At 44.0% G+C, this 19,601-nt stretch overlaps 1 protein-coding gene across 1 annotated transcript; it reads left to right on the top strand.

Moving 5' to 3' along the window:
* The first annotated feature begins 1,903 nt into the window (after nt 1-1,903).
* LOC119381882 (ionotropic receptor 93a-like) lies at nt 1,904-18,937 on the top strand. The gene is made up of 5 exons (XM_037649633.2): nt 1,904-2,147; nt 8,926-9,143; nt 12,677-12,969; nt 13,893-14,092; nt 18,216-18,937. The coding sequence occupies exons 1-5, from the start codon at nt 2,090-2,092 to the stop codon at nt 18,365-18,367; spliced, it is 921 nt and encodes a 306-aa protein (XP_037505561.1). The 5' UTR covers nt 1,904-2,089; the 3' UTR covers nt 18,368-18,937.
* Nucleotides 18,938-19,601: the final 664 nt, after the last annotated feature.

Raw genomic sequence — 19,601 nt, 5'->3', positions numbered from 1 at the left:
ATAGACAGATAGATAGATAGATAGATAGATAGATAGATAGATAGATAGATAGATAGATAGATAGATAGATAGATAGATAGATAGATAGATAGATAGATAGATAGATAGATAGATAGATAGATAGATAGATAGATACGCTCAAAGTACGAAAGGTTCGATTAGAAATGCTAGGCATTTAAGAGTGTCCTAGACTTGCCGTCCCTGCTGGCGGCAAGTTCTTTTTTCGTCCACTTTAATTTCATCGCATTTCAGTCATAATTACTACAAATGACGTACCGATACATTCCCTTGTTTGATTATCTGTTAGTTCTCATTATTGTTGTGTCTAACAAAGTAAAAACGCGCCCTCCAAATTCCGCGTCTTTTGTTCATTAATAGCACTGGTCTCGTTCTCGAAGACTCCATGCCCTCATGTAGCATAGATGGGATTATTACTCAGCTGCCAGCTCGTAAAATGATCAAGTGCAACGTGACGCCAGAAGGCAGAAAAAGAGTGTGCGGCGCTAATTAACACTTCCAAATTTAAATGCATACATTTTACCCGATAAACAGGACGGGAAGATGACCGCCGCCGTAGCTCAATTGGTAGAGTATCGGACTCGTTATTTGAAGGTTGCGGAATCGGTCCCTGCCAGTGGCAAGGTATCTCTTAGTCAACTTTATGTGTTCCCATTTATATCATAATTACTGGAAATTACGTGCCCTATACTTTTCTTAGCTTGATTGTCTAATTTCTCACTAATGGTGTGTCTAAGAAAGAAAAACCCAGCCTTTAAAATTTCCCCTTATTTGCTGGTTTGACATTTGCGAAATTCTGGTAGTCACTGGAGCACCTATTATAGGCTTTAATGTCAGACATAAAATTTTGCCGCTTGAGATTCTCTAAAAACCTCTGTTTAGTTTAGTAGTCCTCAGTATATACTTTCTTTAAAAATTTGGAGATGCCAGATTATGCTTTCTTCTAACTTAACGTTTTTGTAATTTTAGTAGTGCTATCGAGAGCTTCTGAAGCAGAAAAATGTAATCCACAACCTTTTAGCGAGTTGCAAAAAAAAACATACGGATTACTCAGAAAGTAAAAATGAGAATTAACGAAAATTTCGCCCTGCCTCGGATTGTGGGAAGCAGTGGAAAACTTTCTTCTGGCACAAAACACTCTTGCTCAGAAATTCCTAAGGATTCCTGTGCACCTTCATGATAGAACAAAAGTTTAGAACAAAATAAAGTTGAGTTACTCGGAAGTGGATAATGTTAGATGTTTGAGTGCGGACATGTACCCAAAAAGCCAGAAACACGTTTTCAGTTTGCCCCATTTGTTCCTTATTTCAATCCTTTCGCTAGCAATACAGATCATTTTACATCAACTCTGTAAACAACGCCCAAGGGAACTAGTTTATTTTACATTATTTGAGTCATAGCTTTCTGCTATAAGTACATTAGTCTCCTCTTGTGTGATCTACTATAGCGTAATCTCTTTGATGACGTCGAAATATCAAAATTACTTCCGGAGATGTTTCTAACATCGCAGTCATGGAAAAGAAGCTTATCTTTTTAGGCGAGGAATAGATACCCGCGCCAACCAACGCCAACGAAAGTGTTCCTAACTCCTTATTTAAGGCGAAAGTCTTTAATGTCTCATACCAGCGGTGACCGTCCGTCCGTGCGCTGGCACAGCGCCAGCTGTGGCCTCTCCCCCTCACACTATCTCAGCAATCACGTGATGGCACCGCGGCCCGTAGCAACAGTTGCGCTTTGCCCCTTCCAGCACGCGTTGCGCAACAGTTGCACAACGCGGCGACGGCATCCTGCAGCGGCGTCCGTCTGCGGCGTAAGAATGTGGATTCCCCCGATACCATCGCATAGTTAGGCGAAAGGCCACCGACTTTCGCCGAACACACTTTGGAATTTACAAAGTTTCCTTCAATTTTTTTACGCATCATGTTTCCAAGTGTGCCTCGCGGTCTCTCTCACTTGTCTTTTCTTTCTGCCAAAGGTATGGGCTGGCCTTCTATGTTCCTTGGTGGCCTGTGTGGCAACTGCTGTTTTGGTAGACATCGCTGAGCGCATCAAAGATGGCGCGAACATCAGAATGGGGAGAATATTTGAGGAAAATTGGTGGCTGTACTTCTCGGCCATGTTCATGGAAGGTAGGTTGCACTTCTCACAAATTGCTTAGAAATAACGTATGCCTTGGCCTCTTACGCGCATATGCTGCAACGGCGCACGATGTACAATAACACTAACTGAAAATAAGGACCGGTCCTTGTAGGCAGTGTAGCGTTAGAGGCTGGCTGTCTGACGTAGTGAAGTGGCTTCAACAACTGTGTTTCACTTGGGTATTACCACTGCGCTATCGGATTGACCAATGTTGCCCAGTGTTGGCTATATAACAAATAAGGTCCGCTTCTTTTGTCTCATGAGGCTAACCCAATAATGGCTAATGTTTACTTGCGGTGGCCGTCCACGCTTGTACTGCTGAAATTGCGTTCCCTCAATCGCGCTTAGCTGATTTGTCTTCTAAGTTTTTTTCAAAACACCATACGCATCTTATGACAAAAATGAGGTGACGCGTTATGCTTATATTTGATCGAAAAGTACGGGAGTGCAGGGGTAAGTACATGTATCACAGATAAAACTAAAACTAGAGATTATTACGGTAATGTTGAGTGGGTGACTTCTGTCACGCAGAAGTAATCCATATCCTTTCACTTTTAGATGCCTTTGTTTCTTTCGTAATGCTTAGCTGAATATGCTGTATATTAGTTTTTATAAGTAAATTCTGTTAATACAAAGTCAATAGTTGAACGGAATCAAAACTAGTGTTTGCCTGCTTCGACCATTTTTTTCTAGTATACCGAACGACATTATTCCGTCTTAGACATAAAAATATAGATGTTCAACTTTGGCTTACTAGACAGCAGAACAGAGCTCCTTGGCCAATATTACGCTTAATGTTAGCAAACGTAAATTCTGACAAACTTGAATCTATAAATATTGATTCTACACATTTTTATTCTACACAAATACACATCGAGACTTTTCCTATGATACCTAAGCCACAGAGATTGAGCAAGTATATACACCAAAAACACGGCGCTGTGTTTTGAATCGGTCAGATGAACGCTTTACAAGCATATGGCAACATTGCTTCGGAAAAATTCCCTACACATAAGAAAGTCGTTGCTCATTTTACTATGGTAACCACACTGCTGAAATAAGATTACAGCACCCTTTTAAAGGGACACTACAGGCAAATAACAATTTATGTCAGAGTGAATGCACAATGTATGACAACGTCTAAAACGGCAATATTATCAACAGCAGTGTCCTAATTACCGAGAAATTAAGCTAAATGTATCACACGATGAGAGCCACGAGCGGCACATTTTTGAAATGATCCCGATGACGTCAGAGTTCGACTGCAATTAATCACTCGTAATCAAACTAGCTGCAATAATAAAAGAACCTTCCGTGCATCAAGGGACGTAATAAAATGCTTCTGGTTCGTTTCTGTTCGATTCATGGAAAAAAAACCGCTTTGGCGTTGCCATGGGGAACGGCGCGCGTGGTTCAAAGGTTCCGTTTTCACCGAACTGCGCTTCGCCCGGCACCCTGCTTCGCTCACGCGGTCGCGTCTCAGTGGTAGTTTCGGTATCGCGTACTGCCGCGTGTGTTTTGCGCGCTCGTGAAAGTCGCTCTGACATCAAGACCGACAAAATCCCGCATGCATGTGATGTTGCCAGATGCCCGAATGGCACACGCCGCCAGTGCACGCCGCCGCGCAGTAAACGCGGGCAACGTTGGGCACGGCAGCCGTGACGCGAGAAACACCGCTTTCAGGCGGGTAATCTTAAGTGTGCTAACGCGATGCGGACCAATAACACGTGATTTCATTTCAAAATAAGCACTTCCTTGGCACAAAAGTAGCACTTCGAGGTTTCTGGACTGGTATTATTGCGATAGCAATTATATGGCCACTCTAGGCTGATTTTTGTCGTCGCCGTCTGCCGACGCCGTCAAATCTCGGATATGTATGTGTATGTATATACATAAAAAGGCACAAAGAAAAATAAAACAGAAGAACAAATGTCTGAAGTACCCGACCACGGATTCGAACCAGAAGCTCCTCGCTCACCAGCGCGGTGCGGTAGACAACTCAGCCACACGTCATGTGTGCGCCAGCGAAATAACGGGTAGCTATTTATATACACATGTACCGCTAGTGGTAAGCAAATCTCGGAGGAGCGTGAGCGTGTTTTCTATCACGCAATGCTCCTAATGTTCTTTCAATTTAAAAACTGCCCTTGAGTCGCACACGACAAAGTGGCCATTTTCTGTACCCACTCGTGATGTGGAAGAAAAAAAAAAACAAAGAACACCGGGAACACCTAAAGTAGGAACACCTTGCATCAGACGCCCCCGTGTGGCTGGAGACGCAGGGGGTAACTCCACGTGCCACAGTTTAAAAGAACAAGAAATATCTACCAGCGACTGATTCTCCATTGTCGGCACTTGCAGACGCAGCTCTCCTAATTTTCTTTCATTACGAATACTGCCCTTGAGACGCGCACGACAAAGTGGCCGCTCGGGATGTGGAAAGAAAAAGAAATCCACAGCATATCCACGGGCTGAATGATGATGAGTGGGGCGAAGCTTGAGGAGGGAATCATCGGTAAACCGTGAATACTCCGAGTAATTCGCCCATTATATGATCAAGTAAACACGTGCGAAACACCGCGTATATATTAAACATCAAACTTTTATTGCACTGTTGGCTAACGTGGTCCCTTCATTACAACGGTCCCCCTAGCGTACGTCGCCGCACTAAATCGAACGATTGCGTTCAACCAATGACACGCGCCATATGTGAATCTTCCGTGAATTCTGCCCTGTACATCATCAGCGACGTGAGACCGGGCGCGTTTATACTAAAGGGTCGATGAGAGTCATGGCGACTTGCAGCTCACTTCATTTTACATGTACGCTGTGAATTTTTATTGTTTAATCACGCACAGGAGAAATCTCACACGGGAACTACCTTGGAGGTAAAAATCCAGTGCCTATATATACGGGGTGGTCAGTGAACGGTTGTGCAGCGCGAGCAGTCGGTTTTTTCAATCAAGAAACTCGCTAGCGGACGCTGCCTGCGTCGGCCTCCCGAGGCGAAAGAGGGGGGGGGGGGGAACTAGAGCACGCATCTGCAACGCAGCGAGCGCGGAGCGTCGGCGTCGCGAGGCGAGAGAGAGAGAAGGGGGGGGGGGATACTGCACGCATCTGCAACGCAGCGAGCGCCTCCGTGCCATCTAGGGATCTTTCTGAGAACTAGAGGTGGCTACGACAGCGCCATCTAGTGAACACTCCAAGAACTAGAGGTGGATACCTACTACTACTACTACATACTACAGAGGAGGGACAGATCCACACCCTAAGGAGCTTCGCCCCTAAAAAAAAAAAGAACACCGCGCACACCTTGCATCAGACGCCCCCTGTGGTAGCAGACGCAGAGGGTCACTCCACGCACCGCAGTTTAAAAGAAGAAGAAATATCGAAGAGCGTCTAAATTCCAAATTTCCCCGCTTATATTAACCGCCGGTCTCATGGCCAATCCCCTGTAGTGGGTAAAAGCCAAACGTCTGATTCTCCATGGTGCAGAGCTGCAGCGTGTTGCTCAAGCACATAAGCGTAACAACTGTGAGAGTTGCTTGATCACGCTTGCCCTGTGCATGCCTGTGCGTTCATTTAGGGCGTCCTTCTTTGTGCTACAGCTGCACGCTGCAAGTATCGAGCTGCTTCTGGTTCTTCGTGTGACATTTCGATTTCTTGCTATCGCATTCATTGCTTCGCCCTTGCGGCTAAACTGTGACTTTTAAATGCGAAGCATTTCTTAGCGAACCTCTGGCACTTTGAGCGTTTCTATCTATCTATCTATCTAGTCGCCTACGTCTGGGTACTCTCATGATCGCCTCCTCAGCTTGGTGTCGACCAAAATTGGCATGGGAGGGTAAGGGGATTTGCCGAATAGGACTGTCGGGTCATAACGTGAATAACGTGAAAATCCTGTCGCGTACGTCGTCAAACCCTTTCCTCCAGACACGTATGGCACATACCCGTTTACCACGGGCCGCGGTGTACGGGTATGCGCCACAGGTTATTGACAGTTTATATCTACCCAGGAACGGCGAGAACAGACATTGGTAACTAAGTGCGAGAGCATTAAGAAAAACCGACATCGGCAGCGTTCACACGAAGAATGGAAAGAATGAAAATTAGGATCCCAGCAGGAATCGAACCCAAGCATTCTGCGTGGCATTCACGTATCCTACCACAGAGCCACGCCATGCTTATAAACTGGTTTGGAAAAACAGCCTATGCAGGCGTAATGTCGGTGCAACGTCAGTAGTGGTTATGGTGCTGGCTATCTAATATTGCAAGAAAGCAATAAACGCTACATGACACTCCTACGATGTGTACTCCTATGATACAGGCGTCATATCAGATTAACGTCTGTGGTTCCAGTGTTCGCTCCGCTTTTACAGAAGTCTAATAAACATTACGTTTGTATTCATATGATTCAGCAAGCTATATTGAAGCATTGCTTGTCCCCGGAGGAATACCTTAACGAAAGTTAAACGTATGATCTTCACATCATCGCACCGTAAAGTGCACTTAGTCCGCCAGAACGACGCCGTATCTTCATCTTCATTTCTTACGAGGTTGGGCGATGGCCTCAAGCTGACCGAGGATGATGCCAGAATGATTGACAGCCGCTTTGTAAACTAGGCTACGTAGGCCACATGCGCCCAGGTAGTCTACGAATACGACAAGCGCCATCCACTGATGTTGGTCTACGTAGCACTTTCCAGGCCTTCAAGCCTCGACGGCCTATACCTCACCAACGCGAAGGGTGACTTGAGGTTCCAACATGTTGCCGGCTCCATCGACATACAATTTGTTGACGGAATGAACGAGGCATCCACGATTGCCAACAGCTGTATTATACCTCATACTTCACTACACATGGACCTCTCGTCACCGCGATCACGACCGGATCCAATAACACGTCATGACCAACTGCTGGTGCTCACTGACCATGGTGATGCTGACCTCATTCAAGAATTGTCAAGAACCTCTTCCACACATGCACACGGGTTCGTGAAACGTGCGTGCGTTCTCCATCTTTAGGGGCAAGTATAAGCACTACATATCAACTTACAACTTCTGGTGCTGGTAATACCAGCGTTGCCGTTGGCAGCGTTACCCAACTGTGAACAACTGATTATATAACACATATGCGACTCTTCAACATATATGTGTGGGTATAAAATTTATACAGATCTTTAGCGTCATTTTGTAACGTTTCGCTCAGTAAAAATATTACGCCGCAGTCACCTTCCAGCCGCATGCTTCGCATAACATCGATTCCCACTGTACGTGGGATCTGCCGAATTTTTTGTCAACAATCAACGTCGACTTAATATTTGCCTTCAGTGTCCCTTTAACAGTGGACTCTGTCGAAGTATACGAATGGTGATTGCGAAACAGGGACGTCCGCTCTTTCTTTTATTGCGAGAGCAATTATGTGGATACTCTCGACAGGTTTTTGCCGTCGCCGTCACCATCATGTTCCGTATCAAGTCCAAGTTGATAAGATCCCCCCGCGCATCGTATATTCTACCCGAGGGTAAAAGCGCGTGAGCGGGGGCGACAAGCGCTGCTGAGGCACAAATCAAACAAGCAGGTCCATCTCCGCCGCTCGGAAGGCGCATACGATAACGTCCCCCCGCCTGTATCACCTCCCGTCGCATGCTCAAGCACAGAAGAAACACCTCAGCCGTCTTGAACGAGCATGAAAAGACGCGGAGGGGGGAGGGGGTCGCACGAGCAGCAACTGTGAACATTCAGTCTAAGGGCGCGGTCGCGATAGCTGGCGCGCATGCTATCTCGGCAAGCATCAGCACACGGCTCGTATACCCTTCTACATGCGGCGCTCTCAACGCGGAGAGACTGTGAGAAGAGAGCATTTCACCCTGGAGCGGCCGTATTCTCTTGTGCCATCGTTTTCTAGAATTAAGCGATATCGAATCTAAAAGAGTTAGTTGCCAGCGTTGCTTCGTATGTTATTACAATTTGTTGCTATCGTATTCATTGTTTGGCCCTGGCGGTGAAACTGTGATTTTTTTATATGAAATTTTGAGAATTTGAGGAAAACAGCGATAGTCAGATATTATGCATTACTGCTATAAGGATTGAAATATTAAATAACTTTTTAATTTCGCTCAGTATATACAGGTGCGTCGTGTAAACATATTTGCACTAACAATTTATTTGCACTAACAAACTCAGCCTGAATATGACTTTATTAATCCATTTTGGTAGCATTATGTTCCTGATGATTATGTTCTATACTATAGTGTATTCGTACTACGTCATAAAACGTGTTTTCTCATGGCGAACCTATACAAACCTTCTTGTAGATCTGCACATGCTGAATCGCGCATTATTGTTTTACGTGTGTTCTTTTTTTACGATTTACAGAGAATTTCCTGTTTCATACACCAGGTATTGCCTCCCAAAATAAAATGATAGAGGTAAACATTTTGCGCATTGTGCTCGTAACGCACTTTTTCACGTACAATTGCTTGAAGGATGAACCGGAATATAAACAATTGAAAGGTAAGGGGGTAGGGAGGCAACGTCTTATCAGATGGCAATATTACAGCGGTCTTGCACCTTGGGCCACCTAAACATATGGCATGAGAAAACGGCGTTGTTTGGCTAATGTAAACCCGCCTTTCAAAAATAAAAAAAATTGTTAAAGGAAATTGGCTGGCTGAATGACAGACCAGCAGCATATCTCCATAAGTTCACCCGTAAACTACCTCTGAAGTAAAGAATCTTGCGACACATGTCCTTTTTTTTCTGCAGCGGCAACGCGCACGCCCCAAGGTACGCCGGGACGGCTGGTTCTCGGCGCATGGTGGTTAACCGTGCTTGTTCTGATGAACGCTTTCACGGGGCACATGAAGGCCACCATGATGCTTTTTCCTGAACCGGAGCGCATCGACAGCTTTAAAGATTTAGGTCGGCGCACTGACATTCGCCCTTTTCTTTGGAAAGGAGGAGCCTATGAAAACCTCCTCAAGGTAATAACCACGTCATGCTTGCTTGTTTGTTACAGAGAAAATACCAGAGCCGAACAAGCGTTTTAAAGCAATGTGCACGTGCGCTGTGCTGGAACTGTGCGGCACGTAGGGGCTTCCGCAGCCTGAACAACTTTGATACCGATAGGTCTACAACAGCATGAGTTTCCGAGAAGTCATAGTCTTCGCTATCCAAATGCTGCAGCGAATTCATAATTCAAATTCATAATCGAAACCGAGCTCAGAGGTCCCGCTGTAGTTAGGCACACACAAAAATTAGGCTTGCTTGAAATGCGAGCGCTTAACGTAGACAAGCACGTTAAGAAATAACAGACGGACAGGCATTGTCCGTGTGTTATTTCTTTACGTCCTTGTCTACGTTAAGCGCTCGCATTTCAATGAAGCAGAATGGATCACCAACTAGCCCAGTCAGCCATTTTGACAAAAAATAGGGCTCTGAGCGGTGCCGTATTCGTCAAAGAATGATGACAAATTGTGCTGTCAAGTTTTCTTAGCGACAGCAATCGCTATTAGAATATACTGTGACATAACCGCGAATGCAAGATATTCAGATGGGCTAGTAAACACATGTGCTACTAAAATTCATATTTGCACTTCGCTTAAACCCTACACAATTAGCAACTCTAATTTGTATTGATTAAATAAGCGTACATCTCATATCAATTCAACGGCGACCTATTTTCCTAATGCAATTAAATAAGCACTTATGTTTGTACACGTAGGTGAAATGTTTGAGGCCTGTGTACTTGAATTTAGGTGCACGTTAAAGAACATCAGATGGTGAAAATTTCCGGAGCCCTCCACTACGGCCTCCCTCATAATCATGTCGTGCTTTCGGGACGTAAAAGCTCAGCAATATGTGTGTGCACGGTTACAGGGATCATTCACACGAACACGTGCCATGATAATCGGAGGGGAAAGGTGACGAGCAGTGATGCAATAGCGAAACACGGCGCACCATAGGGATACACTAAGAAGAACGTCCTACGTTAAAAATATTCAGGTAGTCAGTGATTTGTAGATGCACTTTTCTGCTTCAAAGCCTAGATATTTTTTTCGTTTCAAAGGCAATTCAACGCTCATTGAGACGACTGGTGCTTGGCGCCCATGGTAAAGCCCCTATTGAGCCGATACCGGGTGGCATACGTAGACAGGACGCATTAAGGTGTTTGAAGGCAGCGTAAAGATATCGGAAAAACAGCGTGGCACACGCGTTTTGACGATTGGTTGTGCGAATAGAACGGCATAGAGGACAAAATCAGTACGAGACTAGCCATTCTCTTTCGACTGTTCCATGCTATTTAACACCAATGTCATACAACCCAGGCAGTCACTAGCGGTAGTGACACGAGTTGGCACATTGAAATAATCAGGGCAATTCTACACTGTGTCCACACGAAGGCACCAGCTGAACGTGCAACCTCGTGTGCCACCCGCTGAACGTGCATCGTGAACGTGCAACCATTTATCTTTGCTTGGAGTTCCGAAAAAGCAGCTTTGGCATACAGCTCCCATTTATATAAAAAATGAGGACGTTACTTACACAAGGAGTATCACAATATAACTTTAATGTACAGGAATACCTGTAACTGACTATGGAAGTAAGTGTTTCAGATTTGCAATGCACAAGCCCTACGAATGCCACGTAATAGCCACCGAGCCCGCATAAATTCAAACAGTACATTTCGACCCAATATATTTCGCAAACCCTAGCCAAAACGACAACAGCTTCGGGAAATGTGGAAGCTTGTATTGATGATAGTATTCTTACAGGAAATGCCGCTAGAGCCTTAGCTGTTTTTAGGCTGTTTGAGCTTTTCGTTCTGCCAGGTAGCACGAACAGAAATTATCATCATCATGAACCCGCACACGCTGCATCGTGCTTCTCCCATTCGTCCTCTGTTTCACATTCTGGTTCGCTCCCACAACGCGTGCGCCATTTTCAGAGGCATGGGATGCAATAATACGGATTGGCGAGAGACCGAGTACAGAGATAGGTATATATAGACAAATAAGCAGGTACGAAGAAAGAGGGAGACAACAGGGAATGAAAGAGAAGAAATGGAAAAAAATACAAAGACAGACAAAGAAATAGACAGAGAGAGAGAAAGAGATAAACAGAAACAGACACAAAAAGGAGAAAAACGGATATCAAGAAAGAAAGAGAGAGAGAATGAAATAGGAAGCAATAAATAAAGAGAGAGAGAGAAAGAAGGAAAAAAGAAGAGGTGGGGAACGTGAAATCACGTATCATTAGTCACGTGATATGTTTTTGACAAAATCACGTAACACTTGTCACACGACATGGTCCTGCCAAAATCACGTAGCAGCAGTGACGTGGCGCAAAATCACGTACCAATAGTTACGTGACATGCTCCTGACAAAATTACACAGCACTAGTCACATGGCGTAAAATCACGTAGCCCTAGTCACATAAGACGTTCCCGCCAAAATCAGGTAACAGTTGTCACGTGACGTGTTCCCTCCAGAAAAATCACCTAATAACAGTCACATAACTCCCGCCAAACCAACGACATGGGTTTGGCTTGAACATGTCATGTGGCTATTGTGGCGGGAACATGTGTGGAGACACGGCCTTGGGGGGCAGCTTCTTGCTCGCGACTCCGAACACTTGTTCTGCTGTTGATTCGAGCCTTGCACCACTAGTGCAAGATGCGCCAATTTTTCGGGCAAACATGATTGTTTTCGTTTGGGCAGCAAATGATTTTTAGCAGCTTTTCTTTTCTGTTCAAAAAGCCTACGTTAAAACTTTTTCTCAGCTTAACATTTCGGTAGGTGTAAGTATTTGTCATTCTCCTTGCCATAAACCCTTCCCTCTGCGTGTCTTTCGACCTGTCTCCTAAAAGAGCCGATCCGATCAAGTTTAGATATAGCTCCTGCTTTTTGGCAATGTGATTACTCATAGACTAAAAAGATTTATTTACAATGAAATGTTTCTCAACTACGGTTTCTGTTCGCATTTTTGAAAGGACCCAGCACCACATGTTCCACCTTTGTTCCTCCCCTACCCAAAACCTGCGCTTGTCGCTGTTACCCTTCCGCTTCCAGTCTCCACGTTCCTTCTTATTTAGCACACAAGCTCGCCCTTAGGGGAGGAGTCTAAACAAAGCAAACTTAAAAACGCTGCTCAAGAACGAATATTCTGCACTGACATGCACACATTCCTATGTCGAACCTTTGCCTCCAGCGACATTTCCTCTTTTACGGTTATTCAGTGACAGCCTATGAAGCATGAATACATGAATAAGAACTGTCCGATATATTTTAAAATCAAAGGAAGCATATTCCTACAATGGCTTGGTACTCACCTGCATTGAGTACGATTCCTCTTCTGTCTCATTTTCAGTATTCTTTCTCTGTATAGTCTGGGCAAAATAGTTACTTCCTTTATGGTTTCTCTGGTCGCTGCATGCTATTTCGTTCTATTGTTATTAACATCAATTGTGAATCTTGTTTCATTTTATTGTTCTGCCTTGACTGAATGGTATATGCAGAAATCATTGGACGTCGAAGAGTACCGCAAGGTGTGGCACTTGATTGTTACTCATGACGGTCTTCGGGAAGCCAAGCACCTGTATGATGATGAAAACCTTCGAGAAGTTCTGGAGGGAAAGGCGGTCATCGTGAGCGACTACACCACGACCCTATACCATGCCTCCCAAACCTGCCGCCGCCGCCTCGCAGCTGGAAGCTACTACTTCGCTAAGGAGCCCACATTTTCCACAAAGCTATCAATGGCAGTAAGCAGGAGTGTGAACCCGGAGCTCTTTGAGCTTATCAATGAAAGGTGCGACCTTCGGAATACTGAAGTGCATAAAACACCATAAATATGTCCAAAGATGCAATTTCAGGAGATTGTAGACGTCTTGAGCACGTGGTTCATAACTGCTCCTAAAAATCCTGATAGATTTTGACTTACGTGGTTTTAAATTCACGTTCCAAAGAGTGTTAATAAAGCACAAAAAACAATTTATTACAAGAATTTTTTAGAAAAAAGTTTTTTTTATTATTTTATGCTTTTGTTGACTGTGGACTTTTGCGAACTTAGCTATTGTCGACTATCGGATCACCAACATAATCCTACATAAGCATAGGCCCCTTTTTCTATTTTTTTGCTTTTTTAATACGCCGCAATGCCTTCACAGTTTTTTGTTTTCTTTGGTCAGTAACACAGGAGTATAGCTTTCGCATTCGCAAACGAATATTCACGGAAATGATCCCGGCCATGGGAATATGCAGCCAATATAAGTCCCATTTTACAAATCACAGCAGTTTTATTTCGAGTAGCAGAATTGTCACTCTGTACTTGAAAAGTAGACCCAATATCCAGGCTCTATGATAAGTCTACTTGTTTCCATAATCCCACTAGATCTGTCCAATGGCTGGATCATTGTCTTCAGCATCGCCACCGTATAGCTTAGGAAATTTGCGGACGTGGCAAAACGTAAGTGAACGCTCACAAGTGGCCCACTTGTAAGCCGTCGCAACTGTCCTGTCCAGTTGTGCCTATGGGTTTCTCATAATTATTGCCTAAACAAAAGTGCGTGTACCACTAGGAAAATATCGTGGTTTATTTTCATAGGAAACACCATGACGTGAAACCAGCTAGAGAGCAGTTAAACAGCTTGCCACAGTTTTTCCCTCCAAACGTGTGCACAGAGTCCAAGGCTCAGTCATTGTCGCATGAGATTTTGGTGTTATGTACCACAGATCCAGCCGATTGGTGGAAAGTGGTGTTATCAAGGCGTGGATGGAAACTCAGTGGGGTGACTGGCAGTCCTGCCTTTTGGCAAAACGTGAAGAGACGTACACCGCGCTGTCCCTTTTCGAGACGCAGTCCGTGTTCCTGCTGTTTCTTCTTGTTGCCGGTGTCTCCGTCGTCGTATTCCTGGCGGAAATTTTTATCGGAGGTAAATATCGAAGTTATAGTTAGCCTACCCAGCTAATGTAGCCTAAATCTTTAGCCGTTGGTTGTGTACTCTATTTTGATATTAGTTAAAAGTAGTCCGATTCTGGAGGCATTGCAAAACCACGTTGGATGCAGAAACCGCATTCGCTCAAACTAGCGTTTTGTAGAGTTACGCGAGATCATATCCAAAGGAGCTATACGCAAGCCTAACTTCATGTAACACCCCAATTCGTTGCTAGCGTGCAATCATTGCTTCGTCCTTCCGACGAAAGCGCGATTTTTGTTTTGTGAGAGAAAAACTCTTAATAAAATGTGTTACAGAAGAGTATATCAGAAACCACTAATTTGAGCACTATAGTTGGCTGCTGAGAAGCGAAAGTCACCTAAACGAAAAAGTTTGAGAGCTGAATAAAAGAATGGTTAGCCACTAATTAAGGCAATGCTACCAGACTTTGATTCAGTGGCGCCTATCATTTAGTGAACTCTAATCAAGTGCAACTTGGCCTAAAGCTGCCATCTATATCAGAAGAATAACGACGTTCAACATTTTCTGACAGGGTCTGTGAAATTCTTCAATCTCTGATGTAATAATCAGTGAACAAACCATAAACCATTATACTGACATCCGAGGAATGTTCTTGCAAATACACTGTGTCTAAAATGCCAAAGTTGCGGCTGTGTATCTATCACGAGGACATTATGAAGCAAGTGCATTTTCCCTGAGAAGAAAGAGATCCTTGCAGTCAGGTTGTCATTGCTGCTTCGTTCTCACGAAATAAGACATGTTATACGTCCTTCTTACCGGCTCAAAGGACGCAACTGAAAAAAGATTATTGGTGAAGTTCTAGGCGAGCGCATGAATATTGTTGTTCTAACGTACTTTACTGTTTACGACCGGATGACGAGAGGTGAAATTTCAAACCATGAGTATTATCTTCACCACGAGCACTGCGGGAAATATTGAGAGTTATTTAGTACCAGGACGTGATATCACACAAAAAGAAGACAAATACAACAAGCAGAACGCAGTAGAGTTTTTTACTTCTTCAAAGTGTTATCAGAACAATTTAACAGTTTGGATTAAAAAAAAGAATAATCATAATTTTTGGCAAATCACTTAAATAAAACATTAAACAATCGCAATACGTTTCTATTTTTTTCGACGTTTGTTTAAGTAGAGTCTACTTCTAATAAATGTGTATTGACTTTGCAGTCGTGTTTCTTATGTAATTAAAAAAACCTCGCATTGTAGAAATCTAGCCAAAACGAATGTATTATGGGTGCTTATGTAGGTTTGCTGGTTTTGCATTTCTTCTCTGGTACTTTTAACCTGGTTGGTTGGCTAGTCGTCCAGTGTCTTTTTATTGGAGCTTTAATTTTTGTAAAAGAAAAACAGTACCAAAAAACCCACCCAACTATACACTTAGAGATAAATCCATGGGATCCCCCCGGCGACTGCGTCCCGTTTAAGGGTTGCACGCATATCACAAGCCCACTAGGGATCCATATCCTGTCAGCAAGTGCATTTATGCTCAATGAAGGTTCGAAAAAAGTTGTAGATGAGGTAGCGATGGAAGATAGCGTCGCTCACTTCACTTACCTTGCTTCAAAATGTGCGAAGATCATTATTAAGCTTTGCTCCCACTAAAGCTTACCGGACAGTCTCTTCTTCAGCTTGACTACTCCCACTGCAGGGAAAAGGCCTCTCCCATGTTCCGCCGATCAACCCAGTCCTGTGTTTGCTTTTCCACGTTATACCCGCAAACTTCTTAATCCCATCACCCCATCTGCTCACCTAACTTTCGATCTCCCCCTCGCACGTTTGCCTTCTCTTGGAATCCAGTGTGTTCCCCTAATGAGCAGGGGTTTTCTTGCCTACGCACTACATCTTCTGCCAATTCGCATTTCTTCTTCATGATTTCGACTATGATGTGCTTAACACGCGTTTGTTCCCTGACCCACTCTGCTCTCTTGTCCCTTAAAGTTACACCTATATTTTCCTTTCCATTGCTGGAAAATGATAGTTGTAAACTTGAAGGAAAAGAAGAGAGCAGAGGGCAGAGTCCTCCTACATTTTAGCCACGTAATCGCTCTTGGCTGAGCTTCATAGACTAACAGACACCACGGTCCATGACTGCGATAGGCGAAATGAAAATATAACCGAAAGTGCGACGCATCATTGAGAGCACGGTGATCAGGTTCTGCAATAAATATATTCGCACATTTATGCCTGTAGTTGGCCAACTTCAAATAAGACACCGAAGATATATAAATATATTCTTTTTGTGCACTTTATGACGCCAACGCTTCGATTGGAAGCTTTCCAATATAGTTTACGTCTTCAGGATTCACTCAATATACTGTTGGCTAAATTAGGCAAAAAATAGAGGAAAGCAAAAATGCGTGGAAGGTGACGATAAGGAGCGAGAAAAACACTTTTCTAGCGTCCCCCTACAGAGCACTAGGATTGTCTTGTACTCTGATAAAAAAAAAAAGACTGAGATGTCTCGCGAGCCATGTACAATCCGCATTTCATGAATAAACGATGGATTTAAAAGTAACGTTCTCGATAGTTTTTAGATTGAAAAGCATCTTATGCGCGGGGCAGCATCCATTCTGCGGCGCCCGAACCCATATTGCGCATGCGCCAACTCTCCCCCTCTCCTCACGTGAGTGCGACGAGGTGGCATGAGCGCTGTCTCCGCTTTGTTTCTCCTCTCCCGTTTCTCTCTCTCCGCCACAGCTGTGCGCTTGTATATAATGCGGCGCGTGCTCGCTCCCGTTGCACTCTCCTTCGCAAAGGCGCTATGGACGCTCGCGAAGCTGAACATAAACGGCAACGCCGGCAAGCGAATCTCGAAGCTCCGAAAGCGCACGTTCGCTGTGCTTCCGTCATTCTCTCTCTGTGCAACGGTGTGCGAAACGCCATGAACAACGTCAACGTCGGCGCTAGTTGCAGCGGCAGCGCCACCGCCGCGGAGCAGAGGAAGGCTCAGGAAGCCGAACGTAAACGTCAGCGTCGGCAAGCGGTAAATCAAAAGCCTCGACAACCACCTTCTCATAAGTCACATAAGAGAAACGGAAACTCGATGCGCAGGCCCCGCGATGCTTTCGCATCCCACTATGGTTGCCCGTAGGGGGAGATGATGTGTAATTTTTGCAATTTTGGTTTTATGGCTATCTCAGCTGCAGCTAGCTTCTAAGATTGGTAAGTAATGGTATGACTGTCGTGAAAAGACCAAGGTTAAAATTTAAGCTGCAGTTGACACGAAGCCTTTCGTGGTAAGCTTTTTTTTTTCACTCGAATTCATTACCGCTGCTGCTTTAACAGCACTTCCGGCTAGGTAGTAATGTTAATTGTTGGGATTTAACGTCCCGAAACCGCGGTATGCTTATGAGGAACGCCGTACGTAGCAGAGGGCTCCGGAAATTTCGAGCGCTCGGGGTTCTTTAATGTGCACATAAACCTAAGTACACGGGCCTCTGGCATTTTTGCCTCCACCGAAAGCGCGGCCACCGCGGCCGGCATTTCTTCCCGCGACCTTCGGATCAGCAGTCGAGCACCATATTTACTAGACCACCATGGCGGGTTTCCGGTATGGCAACTGGGACTATAATCTTTTTTCCACTGCATCTCAGAAGTGTTTTTATTTCTATTTACTTATTCTCATTCGGTATAGTACTGTAATATATAGTGATAAAGGCTTAAGTGGTGTCTTATCCTTCGCGCTAAATCTTTATCGGCGCCAAAAGAATGTGAAATTGCTTTGCAGTTTCACAGTTTGTGTCTCAATTTTGTGGAAGCCTTCCGGCGAGATTTTCCCGTGAAATGACAAAGTCGGATCAATTAGTTTGTTCAGAAGCTCTCACAGACACAAAAAAAAAGAGATGCATGAAACGGTTAATGGTCTCGTTTGTATGAACAATGCACCCGAGAAAGCATACGAGATTTCACTACAGCGACATCTACGCAAGGAACAGAGTTACAACAATGTGGATCTTTCACAGCGGAATGTAAAGCGAGCGCTTAAAATGTTTCTAGAGATCCAGATAAAAATAGATTTCGTATTGTTCTTGTAAACATTTCATATGCTTTATATTTTCAATCTTTCCTTCTCCTTTAGGTTGGAAAAGGCCTGGTCCAAAAACTCGTCGCATGCCCAATGTGTTGCTTCTGAAACCTCCATCCACAGCAGATAATCGGCCTAAGAAAATGCCGCGCGCACAATTGTGGACCACGACTACCAGAGTTTCAACATGGCAACGGGCGTCTTAACTGTTCTTGGCACAGAAATCCGAAGGAAGGCATGCTGAAAGCACCGGTCACAAATGTGACCATACGATGGTCTTCACGATGTCACATAAGCATGCAGCTACAAGTTTCCAGCGTGGCAATCGTTTCGAATAATTAGAAAAAAGGAGAAAATCATGGAGACGATCATGTGACGATCTTGAATACAGAAACAGAATTCGCTACAATTTTTTTAAGGGGGGCCTCCTGTAGCATGTCTTCTAATTAATCAATGTGGGTAGAGACATAGTATTAGGGTAGTAGTAGGCTTCTCACATTGCTGTACTAGTGGGCAAGCAAAAAAGATATCTAACACTCGCTGACATTACCAATCACTTAGCCAGCGCTAGTCACAGCTAGAAAAATATTAACAAAAAACGGCCGTCATTTGTACGTGCTAGTGATATGCGACCGATGTGGCAGGGTTCACGAAAACTATGCGCTGAATTCAATACTAATGCAAGTTTTATAGCGTAATTCGTCTCAATTACAGCCGTATGATGTTTTCTGCATCCTACTTTGCAAAATAATAGATCTTCTTACAGAATTTCAATGCGGAAAATATCCTTTGGATCAGGAACTGCTGCTAAAACCTACTTTACTTTTCAGTGCAATCATTTCTCAATAGAAAGATCTCGCGAAGCCTGAGTCACGTACGAATTGCAATGCGCTAATAAATAATGACATACCATATGGCGAACCAGCACTTGTAGTTTGTTGTCGTGCTTAGAACTGAAACTTGCAACCATATCTACGCGTTTAGCAAGTTTTATACTTTTAATGGGCCCCTGCAACAATTTTGCAAGTAATAATCGAATGACCTCACTATCGAAGTTTATCGTCTCTAGTGCATGACACGATTTATATTAAACAATTGTCTTTATGAAATACACTTGGTAATCAATATAAGTAAGTTAGAGGCGCTAGTTTCCACGAAAAAGTACTTTCTACATTGCTTGAAATTACGTGTAGTCTTAAACTCTAATGGTAAAATATTCCAGAAGATGCTAATTTTGAATTAGGAATAAATTGTTCGTGTGTGCTTTAGTAGCTTATAACCTCACAAGTTGCAATTGACTGTATTCAATGCAGAAGCATTTGTCACAAATACAGCTCGACGTCTTCACTTAGAATACGAGTTTGGAGTTTGCTTTGCAGTGCGTCCGGTGTTGTACTTGAAAGCGCATGTACAAAACATCACTGTCGAGCAATGAGATAA

Source organism: Rhipicephalus sanguineus, chromosome 2, assembly GCF_013339695.2.
Source record: "Rhipicephalus sanguineus isolate Rsan-2018 chromosome 2, BIME_Rsan_1.4, whole genome shotgun sequence".
Lineage (NCBI taxonomy): Eukaryota > Metazoa > Arthropoda > Arachnida > Ixodida > Ixodidae > Rhipicephalus > Rhipicephalus sanguineus.
The sequence above is the reverse complement of the archived record's forward strand: the minus strand, read 5'-3'. Positions and strand labels throughout refer to the sequence as shown.

What these genes read in the sequence shown, in the direction of transcription:
- LOC119381882 (XM_037649633.2), top strand. Translation starts at nt 2,090, where the DNA reads ATGGGGAGAATATTTGAGGAAAATTGGTGGCTGTACTTCTCGGCCATG. An exon ending in CCTATGAAAACCTCCTCAAG is followed by an intron (nt 9,144 to 12,676) that starts GTAATAACCACG and finishes TGGTATATGCAG; the next exon opens with AAATCATTGGACGTCGAAGA. An exon ending in TTTGAGCTTATCAATGAAAG is followed by an intron (nt 12,970 to 13,892) that starts GTGCGACCTTCG and finishes TATGTACCACAG; the next exon opens with ATCCAGCCGATTGGTGGAAA.